The sequence below is a fragment of the Chanos chanos genome, chromosome 2 (assembly GCF_902362185.1).
Source record: "Chanos chanos chromosome 2, fChaCha1.1, whole genome shotgun sequence".
Taxonomy (NCBI): domain Eukaryota; kingdom Metazoa; phylum Chordata; class Actinopteri; order Gonorynchiformes; family Chanidae; genus Chanos; species Chanos chanos.
Genome location: NC_044496.1, coordinates 2,149,026 through 2,168,471, shown reverse-complemented (window position 1 = coordinate 2,168,471; position 19,446 = coordinate 2,149,026). Strand labels below are relative to the sequence as shown.

The 19,446-nt window shown below is 45.0% G+C and overlaps 1 protein-coding gene across 1 annotated transcript in view; it reads left to right on the top strand.

The window, feature by feature from the left end:
- Positions 1 to 19,446, top strand: part of hcn4 (hyperpolarization activated cyclic nucleotide-gated potassium channel 4) — a 53,399-nt gene that overhangs the window by 25,344 nt on the left and 8,609 nt on the right. The window contains exons 3-6 of the mRNA XM_030764910.1: positions 1,707 to 1,868; positions 4,012 to 4,230; positions 15,741 to 15,887; positions 16,672 to 16,912. Of these exons, the coding sequence (XP_030620770.1) occupies positions 1,707 to 1,868; positions 4,012 to 4,230; positions 15,741 to 15,887; positions 16,672 to 16,912 (769 nt within the window). The remainder of the gene's footprint in view (positions 1 to 1,706; positions 1,869 to 4,011; positions 4,231 to 15,740; positions 15,888 to 16,671; positions 16,913 to 19,446) is intronic.

Here is a 19,446-nt window from a genome sequence, read left to right as displayed (position 1 = left end):
AGAGAGAGAGAGAGAGAGAGAGAGAGAGAGAGAGAGAGAGAGAGCGAGAGAGCATTAGTGTTTTATGGAGCAATGTTCCCAAGCCTAACAACAATAGAGAGACAGTGAGTGAGAGTATCCGTCCCCGCTGTAAGCTTTTAAGCGTCATGTGTTACAGTGCTGAGTGGCCTCTAATAAGGAGAGACAGAGTTAACGGTGCACGCTCTGGCCCCAATAGGATTAAATGCCTTTCAATTGTGAGGCCCCATTAAAATCCACACCAACACAGACGGCCCACTGGCTCTCAGGAGTCTATTTATCATTAGGATTAACAAACCTTGCCAACCACACTCTCCACTCACCAGCACAGGGCTCTGACCTGTCCTCTCCTCTCTCTCTACATAGGTCTTATTTAAGTAGTTCATTAGAGCAATTCAATAAAACCCCCAAGTACCCCCCCCCCCACCTCCACACACACACACACACTCACACTCACACTCACACACACACACACACACACTCACAGAACTGCACCACCACCACCATTCACCTCTCACGTGGGCTCACTGCCCATTAGCTAAACTTTATTCCCTCCTTGTGGCTTGTTGACTGCAGCACTGAGACATTAGTACTGTTTGTAAGGGGGAGGAAGAGAGAGAGAAAAAAAAGTTATATAATGAAGTGTAGCCATTCCATTCACTGGGCCTATATCTGACTGAGAACACAGTGGCTTGGAACAGCGTGCAGATTAAAACCAAACGTAGAGTCACCCATCAGACCGCTAATCTAATACTGCCCATCCAGGGAACAGGGCCGCGGCTGGGAATTGTCATAATGCAGGATCCAAAGGCTTTGGGATGGTGGGTGGGGGGGGGGGGGGGGGGGGGGGGTTGCTTCTGAAGGATGTTCTGTTAATCTTCTCAAGGTCTCAATAAATGGACGATGGTCATTGAGTCTCAATCTGTGTGAACAGGTAAGAATATGTCCAAAGCCTGCAAAGGGTGGTCCTTATATAAAAAAAAGACTTTACATTACTGAACAGACTTTACATTACTAAACAGACTTTACATTATTGTACAGACTTTACATTATTGAACAGACTTTACATTACTGAACAGACTTTACATTATTGAACAGACTTTACATTATTGAACAGACTTTACACTGTTGAACAGACTTTACATTATTGAACAGACTTTACATTATTGAACAGACTTTACACTGTTGAACAGACTTTACACTATTGAACAGATTTTACATTACTGAACAGACTTTACATTATTGAACAGACTTGCATTACTGAACAGACTTTACACTGTTGAACAGACTTTACATTATTGAACAGACTTGCATTTATTGAACAGACTTTACACTGCTGAACAGACTTTACATTACTGAACAGACTTTACATTACTGAACAGACTTTACATTATTGAACAGACTTTACATTATTGAACAGACTTTACATTACTGAACAGACTTTACATTACTGAACAGACTTTACATTACTGAACAGATTTTACATTACTGAACAGGTTAAAGCACCTCTCCCCCAACCATTCTGTTTGCCTTTTTTTTAAGATTTCCAGTTATATTCCTGTCAGATTTTAAGCTCAGATTTACAAATGGGAAGGAAGCCATTTCTGAGTTTAACATTGTCTTGCGTTTTTTTTTTTTGTTTGTTTGTTTGTTTTTTGTCCTTAAACCCCTCCTCTCTCCCTTGGTAGATATTCCATATGACGTACGACTTGGCAAGCGCGATGGTTCGGATCGTGAATCTCATCGGGATGATGCTGTTGCTCTGTCATTGGGACGGCTGTCTGCAGTTCCTGGTGCCCATGCTGCAGGACTTCCCCGCTGACTGCTGGGTCTCCAAAAACAAGATGGTCGTAAGTGCTTTTTTTTTTTTTTTTTAATCTTTTTGTGCGACGTCTGTCTGAATCAGATTACATCCTACCACTTTGAGCCTGCTATCGCAGTCTCATATCTCTGTAATTACGAGACTAAAGCCCTGTATCTCCCCAGGCAGGACAGAGACCCCTGTCCCTGATAACGCCCCCCCCCCCCACTCTTTCTCACAACATTTACTTCATTTAAACTCTCGGATTCTTCCTCTTATTATTATTATCATTATTGTTGTTGTTTTTGTTGTTGTTGTTGTTATTATTATTATTATTATTGTTGTTGTTGTTCTTGTTGTTATTATTTGCATTTATATTTATATTTACATTTTACATTTATTTATACATACTAAATGTAAAGTGTAAATGTAAATGCATTATAATTGTTATTGTCTTTGCTTTTTCTCATTTTGTGTTGACAGTGGTCTTTTCGAGGTGGCGTGCTCTAAGATGGTTCATTGAATAAGGGATGTGTGCTGGACCCAGGAGGGGGGCTGACGAGATCAGTGTTTTTCTTTTTAAGCCATCATTCAATATGAAGACAGAATTGACAGTATTCACAGGAAGCACCCATGCTGGGCTCTAATGTCATCTTATCGTCGGTGAGGGAGTCTAGCAGGTTTTCCCTAGCCTTCACGCAAAAAAGAGAGAGAGAGAGAGACAGAGAGAGACAGAGAGAGAGAGAGAGAGAGAGAGACGCGAGGTAGCCAAGTATCCTCTGTACCAGTCCTTTACCTGCTAATTGAGTTCTCTTTACGCTTACACAACGGGAACTGCGACACGCCTCGGGGGTGGGTCTGAGTCAACCGGATGATTGCGATGCTCAGTAACCCAGCACGTTAGAAACAAGAGAGCGTGGCCTCTTCAGTGATCTGATTCATTACTAAGCCTTATCGATGGCCTCGTGGCAGGTCTCACGCTTCACAGAGGATTAATTGGTCATCTGTAAATGTTCCGTTTCCGTAACGACCCAAACAATCACATCAAACTCTCCAAACCGATCTCTAAAAGATGAAATAGAGAGAAAAAAGTAATAAATAAATAAAAATGAATGCGGTATATTTTTTTGGGAAAAAATAAACCCTGACATGAAGCACTGAACTGTGGAATTTCTGGTCAATGTCAGTGCAGATGCAATCCCTGTGTTAATTGGGTTCCTCACAGCAGGACTCTGGGAGACCTGTATTTCATCATTAATTCAGCCCTCTCTTCCAATGAGCCCCATTCTTCAGTAACTCAGAGACCAGTCATTGCCAATCACCCTCTCAAAAACACAGTAATCTGGCCAGGTGTCAGCTCCGTGCAGTACCATGTCTTTACTGTTATGTATACAAACTGTTTTCCTCACTGTGAATGTGTCGTTCTCTCACCGCGTCGCCGTTTTTTTTTTTTTTTTACCCTTTCATGCGTCCCTAATAAGTCAGCTCACTCTCTGGCAGGGTCTGGCTTTGTAGGCAGGGCTTGGCTCCTGTGGAAGAGAGTTTGAAAGCAATTTGGTCGTGTCACCTGGGGAGAGAGCTGCTATTGATTCCAGTTGGATTACCGCAGGGATCTTAAGGAAAAGGGCAATTTATTCATGATTTGAAAATGAACTAAAAAAAAAAGAAAAAGAAAAGAAAAGAAAATAAGAAAAAATACATTCGAAAAAATAATTTTATAAATGACTGACCTGATTTTTATTTTTCACCAGATTTTTTTTTCTTCTCTCCCTGTGGTCTTTTCTTTCTCTCTCTTTCTTTTTTCTTTCTTTCTTTCTTTCTTTCTTTCTTTCTTTCTGTCTTTCTTTCTTTTTCTTTTTCTTTTTTTTTGAAGTTCTGCTTTAAGGTGTTGGGCGGTTCCTTCTCCTCTATAGACTGAGACAGTGCATATATTCAGCCTTAGTATTTTAACGTTAAGTTTTTCTTAAATCCCTCGGTTTTGTGCAGTCAGGTGTGAGCCCAAAGATGTCACGGAGACACACCTGCCGCGGCCCCCGCTCCGCGTGCCGTCCGCGGTGATGACCACGGTGCTTGAGTGCCGGGTGACCTTTTCACTGTCGTCCTTCAGGGCGGGGTACTGTCAAAAACAACACGGTGGCCCCCTTGTCATAACCATCTCTCTGTGTGCGTCCCCACCCCCCCCCCCCTTGCAGAATGACACGTGGGGCCAGCAGTATTCCTACGCCCTCTTCAAGGCCATGAGTCACATGCTGTGCATCGGGTATGGCATGTACCCGCCCGTGGGCATGACAGACGTGTGGCTGACCATCCTCAGCATGATCGTTGGTGCCACCTGCTACGCCATGTTCGTGGGCCACGCCACCGCCCTCATTCAGTCACTGGACTCCTCCCGTAGGCAGTACCAGGAGAAGGTGAGTGGTGCCGCTGAGTGAGAGCTCCTAAGGAGGGCATTATAGGTAGAGCCTGACTGACAGCGTCTAAAACACCGCTATTATAAGGCTTAATGGCCCATTACATATGTATATATGTATATATATATATATATATATACACACATATGGAGAGAGAGAGAGAGAGAGAGAGAGAGAGAGAGAGAGAGAAAGAGAGGTGTGTGTGTGTATATATATATGTGTGTGTATATATCTACGGTGTGTGTGTGTGTATATATATATATATATATATATACACACCGTAGATATATAGTGCTTATATAGGACCTGGAGAAAGTAAGATAACTGTGCATTTTGTATGTGCATTTTGTATGACTGTCTGTGTAAGTATTGAGTAGTTTTCTGCCAAGTTCAATGATGTATGAGACCACATGTGTAGGTTGCTATGTGAGTCAACTCTTGTGGATGTTTCTTGCCAACAGGAAAAGACAAACCCCAATCTGCCTTCACTCTTCTTTTTACAGATGTTCATTGTGATCAGTCTGAAACGCAGGAACATGACAGAGGGCTTTCTTCTCTTTCTGTCTGTTTGGCTTTGTTTTATATAAGATATATGTTATTGTTTTGTTCAAAAGCTAAATCGATACAACCAATCACATACTTCTTTATCATGCACATCACAGTTGATTGGCTGTGTCTGACACAGCTGTCACATGTCATTAATGTAGGCCTTCATAGATGCTTCCTGTTTGCTCTGTGCTCTGTCATCTGCATGGTTGTGGCAGTGGATTAGGTAATCTCTTGGGTTAGGTTTTAAATTAGGCCACGCAGAGCCAGGTGCTCACCTCAGCTCACCCGTGGTGGGCATCGGCGTCCTGTGCCAACGAGGCTCCCTCACTCCTCATGCGTGGTGGCCCTGACCATCCACACCCTCTGTGCCCATCTCTCTGTGGGCACAGGAAGGCTGATGATGAGCAGGGCTGCCAGGCGGCCACATGGCCCACCATCTGTGGAGAGAGGGCACAGACGCCCCTGAAGAGGGGCCGAGGGTACTGCAGAGACCCCCAGAGAGAGAGAGAGCGAGAGAGAGAGAGAGAGAGAGAGATGACATAGAGGGCTCAGGCTTAAGAGAGCTGATGAGAGAGAGAGAGAGAGAGAAAGAGTAAGAGAGAGAGAAGACATAGAGTGCTCAGGCCTAAGAGAACTGATGAGAGAGAGAGAGAGCGAGAGAGAGAGAGAGAGAGAGATCGAGAGAGAGAGAGAGAGAGAGACAGAGAGAGACAGAGAGAGAGAGCGAGAGAGAGAGAGAGACAGAGAGAGAGAGAGAGCGCTGCTAGTTCAGCCAACAGAACGTGAGCATGCATGAAATGCCGAGAATTTCCAAGTGCTCTTCAAGTCTGGTCAGGATCAGGATCCGATAGTTCCATGCTGGCATTGGGAAGAAAACAACTTCACTTTGGAATGTGGACGTGTGACGCACGTCTCCACACAGTGAACACTAAACAAGACTTCATATATGGGCATAGGTTTAATCAGCACTGTGCATATTAATCACAGTGACATCACAGGGCACTTAGTGCTTCTTTCCCTCTCTCTGTGTCTCAGTCTTGCTCCGTGCCCTGTGTTACAGGTGTCTCTGTGCCTGTTACATCTTAGATGGCTCTATGTTTTTTCTATCATGGCGGGTGTGTGGTGATCGGGGTCAAACGGACGCCTGACCTGGCAGCCTGACCTATCAGGAGCGTGGGAAAGCACGTGATTCATTTCCTGTCGGCCCTGCGGCGATCAGACAGACATATTAGCACAGTAAATTATAATTAATATTTAAGAGAGTGGCTTTTTTCCATCTGTCTGTGTGTGAGGTCCAGTGATTAATGTTCACATAAAGCATTGCTCCATTCAGACTGTCTCTAGTCTGTCTCTGCTCTCAGTCACAACGGATTCTCTGGAGTGTGGAGTGTGTGTGTGTGTGTGTGTATATGTGTATGTGTGTGTGCATGAATAGGTAGGGCCATGTGTGTGTATACACCAACAGATGCACAGCGTCCATTCTCTTACCAAACTCCTTGTTGCTACAGTATTCACATATGATTCTCCTCATTGTGTGAGACCCATAGACATGTGGCTGTCCTGTATGTCAGACAGCACTCTGACAGCAGTGTTTACACTGAATGTGGTCACATTGTACACATCATATGTATCACCCACGTCATATGCATTACAGTATGCATACATACTATATGCTGAGTGGATCTGACACACACACACACATCCACGCGCGCACACACGTACACTGACACGCACGCGCGCAAACGCATGCATACACACACACACACACACACACACCTATCCGCATAGGGAGAGGATAAAAGAGCAGTCAGGAGAAGATGAATCCATCTGCTGATAATTCCTCACGCTGGTTAGTCTAACGAGAAAGCGAGTGTGTGTTCTGTGTTTGTTAGTGGGTTGTGAGTCATATAGAGAGAGCCAGCTCTGTGATCTATACAGAGCGATGTATATGGAGCAGATGAAAGGCCATCTGTCCAAACGGTGCAGGAACAGTGAACGGGGGAAAACACAGGGAGGCAGCAGCTCAGGGGAGGAGAGGGGGTCTGCGAGGAGACGGCTAAAATATTCACACTCGGTCTAAAAAAAGAGATTGTTTTCAGCGCTCACAAAGACGGAAAAAGAAATTATCATGAGAAAGCCCAAGCGTAATCTGCGCTGGGTTGGACAATGCTATTATAGGGTGTATCCGTGAGATGAGCGCTGCCGCTGTCAGAAATGAGCTTAAATTAGCTCTCGGAGCGAAAACGGGAGTGCGTTAACTTTTAGGCAGAGAGCGAGGAGAGCCGTGCCTTCATTCAAAACGCTGCAGATGGAACCACACAACCCTGCATGAACGGGACAGCTCGTATTTCAGCAGAGGTGGTTTAGCCAAATTACGTTGAAACTGTTAAACAAAAACAAGTCAAACTGCATTGACAAGACAGTTTCTCTAATCACAAAGCATACTTTTTTTTTTTTTTTTTAATTTCCTCATAGACAAGGTTCTGTAGTTAAATGACAGAGAGAAGGGAATGCTTTTTGATTCAGTTTTTAAAATAGTTTTTTTGTTGGTTCCCAGTCGCTGTATCCCAGCTGCTTTGGCGTCATGCACACACACACCACGCTGGCCTTACACAACATGTGTGTAAGTGTCTGGGCTTCTTCTGTCCCTAACCTCCGTCTCACGTGCTCTGCTCCTCCTTCGCGTTTGCCTCCTCTTGCTTATAATTTTGGGAGGTGTGATTTCGGAAGACTTCTTCCCCAGTTCCCCTGTGGAAACAGCCCTTTCCTCCTCGGCGTGTTAGAACTGGTGTCGCAGGGAAAAAAAAAGACAGTCTCACTCTGAAGATTGAGGGCAGACACAGCTGTTTGGGTTTTTACCGAACTGTCTGTCTGCTCTGTGTCTGAGCATACAGCTTCACAGACAATCCAGCACACGGGCAACACACACAGCAGCCAGGGTATTAAACCAGCTCTAAGTTGTTCAAACTCATGAATAATGAAGAGATCGAAATATCGTAAACATTACAGAGACATTTGATATTCAAAATAAATAAATAAATAAATAAAAGTTTGTGTGTGGCATCCTTATCAAGCACTGCACCAATGTGAAGTAAGGATGTATGACAGATAACAGCCACGAAAAATATGTCCTATGTCCTGTTTATGACTGTTGTAATGATTGTTATAACACTGTCATGATTGGTTGTGACTTGTGATGACAGTGATCACTAACAGTAATAAACCCTGAGAAGAGAATCAGCTTAGCCAGGAGATTTCAATGATGCGGTCATTGGATAACTATTTCTTTATCAAAATTCAGCTGAAAACTGATGGTGTTTTTTTCATTTTTTTATTCTTTTGGTTGGTAGCCGTGTGCATGTCCTCACAAGCCTCAGAGTCTCTCTCTCATTCTCTGTTTGTTTACTCTCTCTCTCTCTCTCCCTCTCTCTCTCTCTCTCTTACTTTTGTTAAATTTGTAAAGTGCTACGGGTTAATAAAAAAACCTCGACACCGCAGAAGTGGAGTGGTGTGTGCTGGTAAGCAGCGTGTTGCGACATGTCAGCCCTGAATGGCATTAGCGTCAATGGTGTACCTCTCCTCCTCTTTAAATCTCTAATTAACACCCGGCAATTAAGCAGAGCCCCTCGGAGACTGATTAACGGAACCCCTAAAGCCGACTATTCCTGGATGCTGACGTTCCAAAGGTGCTTTGTTCTCCTCCCCCAATTCCCTAATCAAAATCTCTGAATGAAATCCACTTCTTTTTTGCCCCGCGTCTGCCTTTGACAGGAAATGCCTCAAACACTCCAGAGCTGAAGAGCATGACTTAGCGGAATCAGAGACATGGGAAGGCCGAGGCTGCAGTACAGTCAGTCAAGGCCGTTACTGCAGACTGCTCCAGCGACTCTCTGTCTCTGAACCGGTTGTGCTGTTAGAAAGGCTTTTATTTTTTCTTCTTTTTCTTCTTCTTCTTCTTAAGCAGCTCTAGCGTGGATGAAGGCAGGAAGATTCTTTTTTTTCCCTGCGGCTGAACTGAATTGTGGTTATGATAACCTGGCTGTAATAACCCAAAACTGTTTCCAGCTTGACCTCAATCCTAAACTTTATTCACAGCTGTGGTAATCCAGGTTCGTGTGTATGTGTGTGTGTGTGTGTGTGTGTGTGTGTGTGTGTTTGTGTATTCCAGTAAGCTTTTCTTTGGATGAACTTAAACACAAATGTTTCACCTAATAGTTGTGCCATCATTTGCTGACACAGAGCAAGAGAGGTAATGACGGATGTGACAATTTAAAAATTACTGTTGAGTCATATCTGACAGAAATTACAGACCCCTTGATGTTTTATCATTGCACCAAACAACTTACCCTTTAGTTTCATGTTCATTCTGTTTTTTTAATCTCTCTCTCTCCGTCTGTCTCTCTGTCTCTGTCTCTCTCTCTCTCTCTGATCTTACATCACCATGCCAGCGGAGACATCATCACTCATACAGTTCCTGTAGCTGTGACTTGTCTGGTGTCTGACTGTAGCTGTGACTTCTCTGGTGTCTGACTGTAGCTGTGACTTCTCTGGTTTCTGGCTGTAGCTGTGACTTCTCTGGTGTCTGACTGTAGCTGTGACTTCTCTGGTGTCTGACTGTAGCTGTGACTTCTCTGGTTTCTGGCTGTAGCTGACTTCTCTGGTGTCTGGCTATAGCTGTGACTTCTCTGGTTTCTGGCTGTAGCTGTGACGTCTCTGGTGTCTGACTGTAGCTGTGACTTCTCTGGTGTCTGACTGTAGCTGTGACTTCTCTGGTGTCTGACTGTAGCTGTGACTTCTCTGGTGTCTGGCTGTAGCTGTGACGTCTCTGGTGTCTGACTGTAGCTGTGACTTCTCTGGTGTCTGACTGTAGCTGTGACTTCTCTGGTGTCTGACTGTAGCTGTGACTTCTCTGGTGTCTGACTGTAGCTGTGACTTCTCTGGTGTCTGACTGTAGCTGTGACTTCTCTGGTTTCTGGCTGTAGCTGTGACTTCTCTGGTGTCTGACTGTAGCTGTGACTTCTCTGACTGTAGCTGTGGGTTTGGTTGTGTGGCTGATTTCTGTCCGTTGAAGTGTATAAAGTGCATGGGGCTTCACGGTGGCTATGTGGTTCGCACCGGTGCCTCACAGCAGGAAGGCCTTGGGTTGACATCCCAGGTCCTTTCTGTTTGCCTGTTCTTCTCATGTTTGCGTGGGTTTCCTCTGGGTACTCTGGTCTCCTCCCACCACAAAGACACGCATGCCAGGATTAGTACTCCTGTCAGTGACCTTGACCAAGGCACTGGCAAAAAGACCCAGATTTTGTCCCCGGGCAGTGGCTGCCCACTGCTCCTAGCTCATTGTGTGTGTGTGTGTGTGTGTGTGTGTGTGTGTGTGTGTGTGTGTGTGTGCTCACAGCTGTTAAATGCAGAGGCTCCATTTCACTGCTCACAGCTCAGTGTGTGTGTGTGACAAATAAAGTACTTCTACTTCTAAAAATGTAATAACTCACAGGTTATTATATCATTGGCTTGGTCCCAGAATGTAATAACCAGTAATAAGGTAAATGTAATTACAACCCAAAATATAATGACTACCACTGTAGTAAAGGATAAAGTGATAATGCCAGTAATAACTGGCCGATAATGTAACACAATTAATAACACTATTATTGGTATGTTATTACATCTGTATTGGTAACCAGGTTTTTCATTCGTTATATAATAACACATAAACCATAATGTAATAACACTTACGTAAACATACATGTCTGTAGCTGTGGGTGTTTCTGACTGTAGCTGTGGGTGTTTCTGACTGTAGTTGTAGGTGGTTTCTGACTGTAGCTGTAGGTGAATTGTGTATATACTTGTAGGTGGTTTGTGACTGTAGGTGTGGGTGTTTCTGACTGTGTCTGTGTCTGTTTCTGACTGTGTCTGTAGGTGGTTTGTGACTGGTTGCTTTGAGTGGTTTCTGACTGTAGCTATGGATTCCATGTTCTGTGCTGTCATCGATTGGGAGGGAGCTCAAACAAGCAGAGCAACATGTAGATCATGACTAATCAATACCACAGATCAACACAGATCATAGATGCCATAGATCAATTTGACCTTTGATCCTTAAAAAAACCCATTAAATGTGAGGTCTTTGTGGGTCAAAGCGTGTGATTTTGGATAATACTGATCACGCTGATGTGATGAGGGGAGCTGTACTACATCAGCGTACGGGAACTGGAAATGTTGGAGGCTGTAATTAGCTGCGCGTGTGTTTTTCCACTAGGCCCTCACATGGTGGGGCCAGGAAGGGAAGATATTCGAGATGGAGCGAAAAATAAATGTTTAGAAATTATAATTAAGTGGCTGACATCTCTGTCGGGATTTAAATTATTCATGTGTTATTTGGTAAAGAATTTGCATCTAGTGTTTGAGAGGTAGCACTGGGGGTTAGGAGTGGGCTGAGAGATCCAAAAATGGAGTGTGTGTGTGTCTGAGTGTGTGTCTGTGTGTATGTGTGTGTGTATGTTTGTGTTTGTGTGTGTGTGTGTGTGTGTGTGTGTATGTGTCTGTATGTGTGTGTGTGTCTGTATGTGTGTCTGTATGTGTGTGTGTGTGTGTGGGTGTGTGTGTGGGTGTGTGGGTGGGTGTGTGTGTAATAGAGACAGTGTGTCAGAAAGAAAGTGACAGAGAGAGAGAGAGAGAGAGAGAGAGAGAGAGGCCTTGTAAATATTAGTTTTTCTTGATAACTGAGCTTCAACTCAGATTGACTCACATTCCCCAAAAACAAAAAAGGCCTAATACTAATGATTTGATTCATCCCATAAGCCTAGATCGAGGGAGAGAGAGAGAGAGATGTCGAGGGGGAGAGAGACAGAGAGAGGCAGAGGAGGAGAGAGTGAGAAAGAAAGACGGAGAGAGAGAGAGAGAGAGAAAGAGAGAGAGGAGAGAGAAAGAGAAAGACAGAGAGAGAGAGAGAGAGAGAAACAGAGAGAGGAGAGAGAAAGAGAAAGACAGAGAGAGAGAGAGAGAGAGAGAAAGAGAAAGACAGAGAGAAAGAGAGAGAGGAGAGAGTGAGAAAGAAAGACGGAGAGAGAGAGAGAGAGGACAGAGATTGTTGTGCTGTATGGTTGCAGATGTAATCAACATCATGTCTTTCTTAGACATAGAGTTTTATCTCTGACATCACTTCCTGTTACCATCCACCTTCTGGGGGCGAGTTTCTGTGTTTGCTGTGCCTCTCTCCCCTGGCACGCAAAGGAGAGAAAACTGCACAGTGATTAACAAAAGAGAAATCCCACAGAGAGACTGTGGTACTCGCCATGTCCTAATATCCAAAGCAGGACGAGAGAATAATCTGGAAAGCTCTTGTTTGTTCACATGGTTAATGCCTTTTCATGCTTAGAGAATCCAAATGCACTGCATCACAAAGGATAAATGAGTTATGGCAGGCACGACACACACACACTGGGCTGTCTCACTTCACATGTGGGCCAGGCACCCACTTCAGGACAATGACAGACAGTAAATCCATTTCTGTTTATTTGAAACAGAGTGGATTTTTTTTTTTTTTTTTTTTTACAGTGTTGACCCAAAAAAGACCAGGTCAGAGGAATTGCGATGTGAAAAAGATGAGAGAGAGAGAGAGAGAGAGAGAGAGAGAGAGGAGCGAAGAATGTTCAGACACTCTGGTTTGTAATCACCTGATGAACAGATGTTGAAATCTGTATAAAGTCAAAGTCATTGAGATAGATTTCTCTCTCTCCTGTAAGACATTTCACTGCTGTTCCCACGAGTCGAGGACGCACACACTCATTTTTGCTTTCAACATGTTGCCTGGGGCTGGAATATCTTTCACTTTATCTCTCTCTTCTTTTTAGTCCTTTCATTTCTTCGTCTTTTTTCGCGTTGTTTGAGAAATGTTATTGATTTTTTTGCTGTAGAAATTGTGCTTTGACTGAATCAGTAGCGTGATTGTTCGGTTGTTATTAGAAGAGTTTTGACAAGAGGATAGATAGCTTCATGCTGATGGTGACAAAACACGTTCTGACTGTGTGTAGTCAGTGACATTATGCTGTTTGGTTCATTATCTGAATCTGGATTGTCCCCTATACTTCATTTCATGTTATACTAACCCAAACACAGACAATTACTGCATAACTGTGATATACTGTAAGTATTGTGTGTGTGTGTGTGTGTGTGTGTGTGTGTGTGTGTGTGTGTGTGTGTGTGTGTGTGTGTGTGTGTGGAGTAGGTTGATCTTGATCACAGCCCAGGAGCAGATTAAACCACAGCAGGGGGTGTGAGCAGGCAGCAGGGTTGGTTTGTAGGTGAGCGGTCATGGTTGATGGCCGTGTCTCATTGGCATGCGCACATGAACCTGCCAGGTCTAGACTGTTTTTCATTCAGTGGAGGAGAAGGAGTGAGCTCAGAGGAGAGAGAGGCAGAGAGAGAGAGAGGGAGAGAGAGAGGCAGAGAGAGAGAGAGAGAGAGAGAGACAGAGAGAAAGAGAGAGAGAGAGAGGGAGAGAGAGAGGCAGAGAGAGAGAGAGGGAGAGAGAGAGGCAGAGAGAGAGAGAGAGGCAGAGAGAGTGAGAGGGAGAGAGAGAGGCAGAGAGAGAGAGCGAGAGAGAGAGAGAGAGACAGAGAGAAAGAGAGAGAGGAGACAAAGAGAGAGACAAAGACAGATACAGAGAGAGAGACAAAGACAGATACAGAGAGAGAGAGACAGAGACAGAGCCAGAGAGGGAGAGAGAGAGAATTGATCTAGTTTGCATCATACACGTTACCACCTTTGGCCAACAGCCACCCTGGTAAAGCTGTGGGAGAGACAGTCAGGTCAGTGAACTGATGAGTGAAAACAGAGCCAGGGACAGACAGGGGCACAGGACTGTCCTTCCTCCATGAACACAGAGCATGATTTGATTACCTGACTCTCCTCCCGCCCATAGGTGACGTACGTATATGTGTGTGTGTGCGTGTGTGTGTGTGTGTGTCTGTGTGTGTGTGTGTGTGAGTGTGTGTGTCTGTGTGTCTGTGTGTGTGTGTGTGTGTGCGTGTGTGTGTGTGTGTGTATGTGTGTGTGTGTGTGTGTGTGTGTGTGTCTGTGTGTGTGTGTGTGTGTGTCTGTGTCTGTGTGTGTGTGTGTGTGTGTGTGTCTGTGTCTGTGTCTGTGTGTGTGTGTGTGTGTGTGTGTGTGTGTGTGTGTCTGTGTGTGTCTGTGTGTGTGTGTGTGTGTGTGTGTGTGTGTGTGTGTGTGTGTGTGTGCATGAGTGGTGGCAGTGGTGTGTGCAGCTGGTACATTGAGTGACTAGCGTTGACTGGACCCTCTCTGGACTTTCTGTGTTATGTGAGGAGGTGTAGACTCTCTCTGGACAGTCTCTGTGGCCCAGGGAGGTGTAGATTCCCTCTGGACAGTCTCTGTGATTTGAGGAGGTGTGCACCCTCAGGCAGTGTTTCCAGCTCCTCATCACGTGGAGACTCCTCTGGGATTCTCAGTCTCATTAATGCTGGCCTCCTGGAGGAGGGAACAGGTTTCTCTCACAGAAAGAGAGAAAAGGAGCAGTGTTCCATGGATCTCAGCTGCCCATCACATAGTATCAGTCTCTTTTCTATGCTCCTCTCTCTCGCTCTCTCTCTCTCTGTTTTTGTAAGGAGAAGAGATGAAGAGATATTGAGATTGGACACATGTCCCAGTATATTTACATTTGAGGAGTATATAGATATAAAGATATACAGATATATTTTTACAGATACATTGGCGACTGCATTACGGTATTGAAAAACATAAGCAGCAAAGAATGTTCAAAACAGCTAGGACTTCAGTGGAAGTAAATATATCCACTCGCACGCACGCACACACACACACACACACATACACACACACACACACACACACACACACACTCACACACACACACAGAGTGTATACATATACAGTTTAAGTACATATATATTTAAAGTATATTATACACTGAACATTCATCACATTTATTAGTGTATGCATAACTAAAGGAATATATGAATATATGACTTGACTGGCTTTGGCATAATGTGCTCGTCTGTGTTACGGTGAGAACAGTAGTCTGCTGGAGCGTTGTGCTCTGCTTTCTAATTTCAGCCGTGTTTAATATGTCACGCGTGTGGGAAGGTAACTCTGGCATTTCGTATTGCGGAGGGCTTTGATCTGCGCCGAGCTGTCCTGTCGGACCTCGGGAGAAACATCGCCGTCACTTCATCACCTCCAAACCTCGCAGCCTTTTTTCTCAAGTCCCTGTCAAAACATTACATTTTCACGCGTTCGTGTCGACAGCGAGGGGCTTTAGATACCGTCTTCCCGCCGTAATGCCCCTTGAATTCGAGGCGTTACGGCGGCTAGCCGCGAGCCGCGCGGCTTTGACGTCCTCACCGTTCTACTTTATTCATCTGTCGTTTTGCCCTGCTCCTCGTCCTTCCCTCCGTCCGAAACTTCTCCAGGCGTGCTCTGAATGCGCTCTCACCAAGTGTCCCCTAGCAGAGATCTCCTATAAAACCTCTGCTTTTTATCTCTCTCTCTCTCTCTCTCTCTTTTTTTTCTCTCCCTTTCATCTTCCTTCAGCCGTGCTCTCAGCCCCCTCTGCTAAAGACCACAGAGCGAGATGATTCACAAAATAAAAAACACAAGAAACCGTCTCCAGAACAGCTCCCTGAACCAATCAGCATTTATGCTGCTTTTGACGTGGCGCGGCGGTTTGTTTTTTTAATTGCATTTTTGTTTTTCCTGACAGGACACAGACTGTCTGTGTACTGTCTATACATTGTGATGTGTAATGAAGCCATAAATGATTGAGTAAGTTCATCGTGGTTCATTTCCCCTGAGCCTTTTTCGGAGAGAAGTGAGTTGAATACTCTGAGGCAGGTGGAGGAGAGGAGAGTTTAGGTGTTTAGATGTTCTGTACAGGGTGCTTTAAAAGTGAGCTGGACGTTTGAGGGTTTGTTTCGTCTCTGTCTCTGCAGTACAAACAGGTGGAGCAGTACATGTCCTTCCATAAGCTGCCCGCAGACATGCGGCAGAGAATCCACGACTACTACGAGCATCGTTACCAGGGCAAGATGTTTGATGAGGAGAGCATTCTGGGAGAGCTGAATGAGCCGCTGAGGGAGGTAAGACTCCTCCTGAGACAGCTTCACTTTGCCACAGTGGGCTTGTCCTCCTCATCGTCCTCCATCAAGCATTTACTAGAGTAAAAATGCTACATGATAACACATGTCCTCAGACTTTCTGTTCGCTATTCTAGTGTTTTGCATTCAGTTTCATTATAATTTTATCAATATCATTTTAAGGCAGAAACAGAAAGTGTGAATCTGAGTAATGAGAAGTTCTCTGATGTAATATTAAATAATAAATCAGGTGATATAAATCAGTAAATCAGTAGTTCAAGTTCTTACTGAGGAGCGTAAATAGATTTACTCTTAGTGTGCATGACGTGTCTGTGTGTGTGTGTGTGTGTGTGTGTGTGTGTGCATGGCGTGTGTGTGTGTGTGTGTGTGTGCATGGCGTGTGCGAGTGTGTGTGTGTGTGTGTGTGCATGGTGTGTGTGTGTGTGTGTGTGTGTGTGTGTGTGTGTGTGTGTGTGTGCATGGCGTGTGTGTGTGTGTGTGTGTGCGTGTGTGTGTGTGTGTGTGTGTGTGCATGGCGTGTGTTTGTGTGAGTGTGTGTGTGTGTGCATGGTGTGTGTGCGTGTGTGTGTGTGTGTGTGAGTGTGTGTGTGTGTGTGTGCATGGTGTGTGTGCGTGGGTGTGTGTGCATGATGTGTGTGTGTGAGTGTGTGTGTGTGTGTGTTTAATATTTGCTAATGTAAATGTAAATGTGTACTGTAAAGGGCTATGAAGCATAAGGAGATTCTGCTTTATGAAGATTTTTATGAAGTTCATTTTCAATACACAGGAGATTATCAACTTCAACTGTCGAAAGTTGGTGGCTTCCATGCCTCTGTTTGCCAACGCTGATCCAAACTTTGTGACATCCATGCTCACCAAACTCCGGTTTGAAGTCTTCCAGCCCGGGGACTACATTATCCGGGAGGGAACTATCGGGAAGAAGATGTACTTCATTCAACACGGCGTTGTCAGCGTTCTCACCAAAGGCAATAAAGAGACCAAGCTCTCAGACGGATCCTATTTTGGAGGTAAAAGAGTGACTGCAGCTGATATACACAGCAAAACACAAAAACAAACACATAATCACACACACACCCACACACACACACACACACGCACATGCACACACTCACGAACACACACACACACACACACACACACACACACATACACACACACACACACACACTCTCTCTCACTCTCTCTGTCTCAGAAACACACATACACACTCATGTACACGCACATACACATACACATACACACACACACTCTCACTCTCTCTGTCTCAGACACACACACACACACACATACACATACACACACACACTCTCACTCTCTCTGTCTCAGACACACACACACACACACACACACACACACATGCACACACATACACATACACACACACTCTCACTCTCTCTGTCTCAGACACACACACACACACACACACATACACACACACATACACACACACACACACACACACACACACACACACACACACCCACACACATGCACAATGTGCTGCGGAGCTGAAATCTTTCAGTTTTAATATCCATAATGATATGGCTGAAGGACACAACATCTCCTGCCTTCCGGATCATTCCAGACCGCTCCGCTCCGCTCCTTGCATTTGACATGCACAACTGTGTGAAGGCTTCAAATGCGTGTCTACTCACATGTTGTCACCCATTTTAAAAAAAGATTCATCAAACTTTCATCGCTTTTGAAAGCACATGAGATCATTCTGATCATCGTATACAGCTCACTGCCATTGTGCCCCCCCTACCCCCCCACGTGTTTGTGAATGATTTAAAAGAAATAGTGTATTTTCCTGTCGTGATGCATCGAGACTTAACATCATTTCCATTATTTAGAAAGATGTTTATTCCAAAAGTCTAAAACGAAACACAAACAACTCAGTGAAGTTGAAATCAACTGGTTCTCAGAAAAACAAAAAGAAAAAAAAAACAAAAAGAGAAAAAAACTGTCCCAGTGTTTGAGCAATGTGTGACATTAAGTTCTGTTAGCTAGTGACATGCATCTTACACGGGTCAGAAGCTTCAATACAACCACCCCCCCCCCCCCCCCTCTCCGAGAGTGTGTGACAAGGATTTGGAGATGGAGCTCGGTCATAGCGTACTTACCCAATACCAATTAATTTCTAGACTGACAGTGAGTCATTTGGAATACTCTGTTTAAGTAATGAGGAACTGCAACGAGGCATTTAACGCCACATGACCCAACAGTCGAGCTTTAATTACGCCGTCCCTGCCTGGACTGATCCCCCTGCCCTCTCCCTACGGGAGCCTCTTTGGAAATAACAGAGAGATGGCAGGCAATCTGTCTCTGACCATGGCAAGATTAATCAGCGTTTCACAACAGCGCTGGCCATTCTCACCTCCCCCTTCCTCTTCTTCTTCTTCATCTTCCTCCTCCTCTCTCCGCCGCTCTCCGCTCAGGCCTCTCTCACATCATGGTTTTTGTTGTTGTTGTTGTTGTTGTTTTTTTGCCTCATTTAAATTTTGGTTTTTGGAGCAAACAGACTGAGCCCAGACATTAGAAGCGAGATGCTTTTCGGCTTTTGGAATCCGACCGCCTTCACTCACGTTGTACTTAAGCCGTGGATCTACAATCAGTTCCCAAATGCATTAAACTGCGCAGGGCTTTGCAGTGGCTCTCTGGTTATCCGGCAGCTATTCCTGGCACCAGTGCAGCACTGGGAGAGCTGGGAGGAGCCTAACCCCCAGCTACGGGGAGTTTATTTCCTAAACGTGAGGTAGCCACTCATGAAATCAATTTATGCAAGGCCAGCGCAGGGGAATAGGAGACACTAACCAGGCGTAGTGCACTGAGTAATCCCCGTCATCGCACTGACAGGGAGGTGAGGAAGACAGCTTAACACACAGAGGACGCCTCGCGGCTTCATCGTTCGACGCGGCCCCAGGGTCCGTGGGCGTGGACGTGGGGGTGCCGACGCCCACACAGACACATGTGGGCGTGCACGTGTTACCATGGATACATGTGATGCTGTCCCCTGGCGACGTGTGAAGGATACAAGCACTCTTCATCATGTCAGACATCAATTATTTACATGAGTACGTGTGTCTGCAGATCATAGAGATGGTGTATGTTTGTGTGTGAGTGTCTGTGTGTATGTGTGTGAGTGTCTGTGTGTGTATGTGTGTGAGTGTGAGCGTGTGTGAGTGTCTCTGTGTGTGTGTGTGTGTGTGTGTGTGTGTAAGCTGGTTTCTTGAAAAGGGAGAGGAGACAGACAGACAACTTTATGGAGGGCGTGTTTTTGCCAGTGACCTTACTCTCCTCTCTGTCCCTCAACATTGTGCTCAGAGGCTGTAGTCTGAACGCAGTCCGGGGTTCCAGCAGGGAGATTTGGTGCATTATGGTGTGCTCACAGGTCACCGTTCGGTGCCTTTTTTTAGCAGCTCTTCTCCCGTCACATTCCGGGCCATTCCTTTGGTGCAAGGCACAAACGTTTGTGAGGAATTTGGGCTTTGAAGACACTTCTGAGACATTTTGGTTTTCTCCATACTGAATTACACAAGAA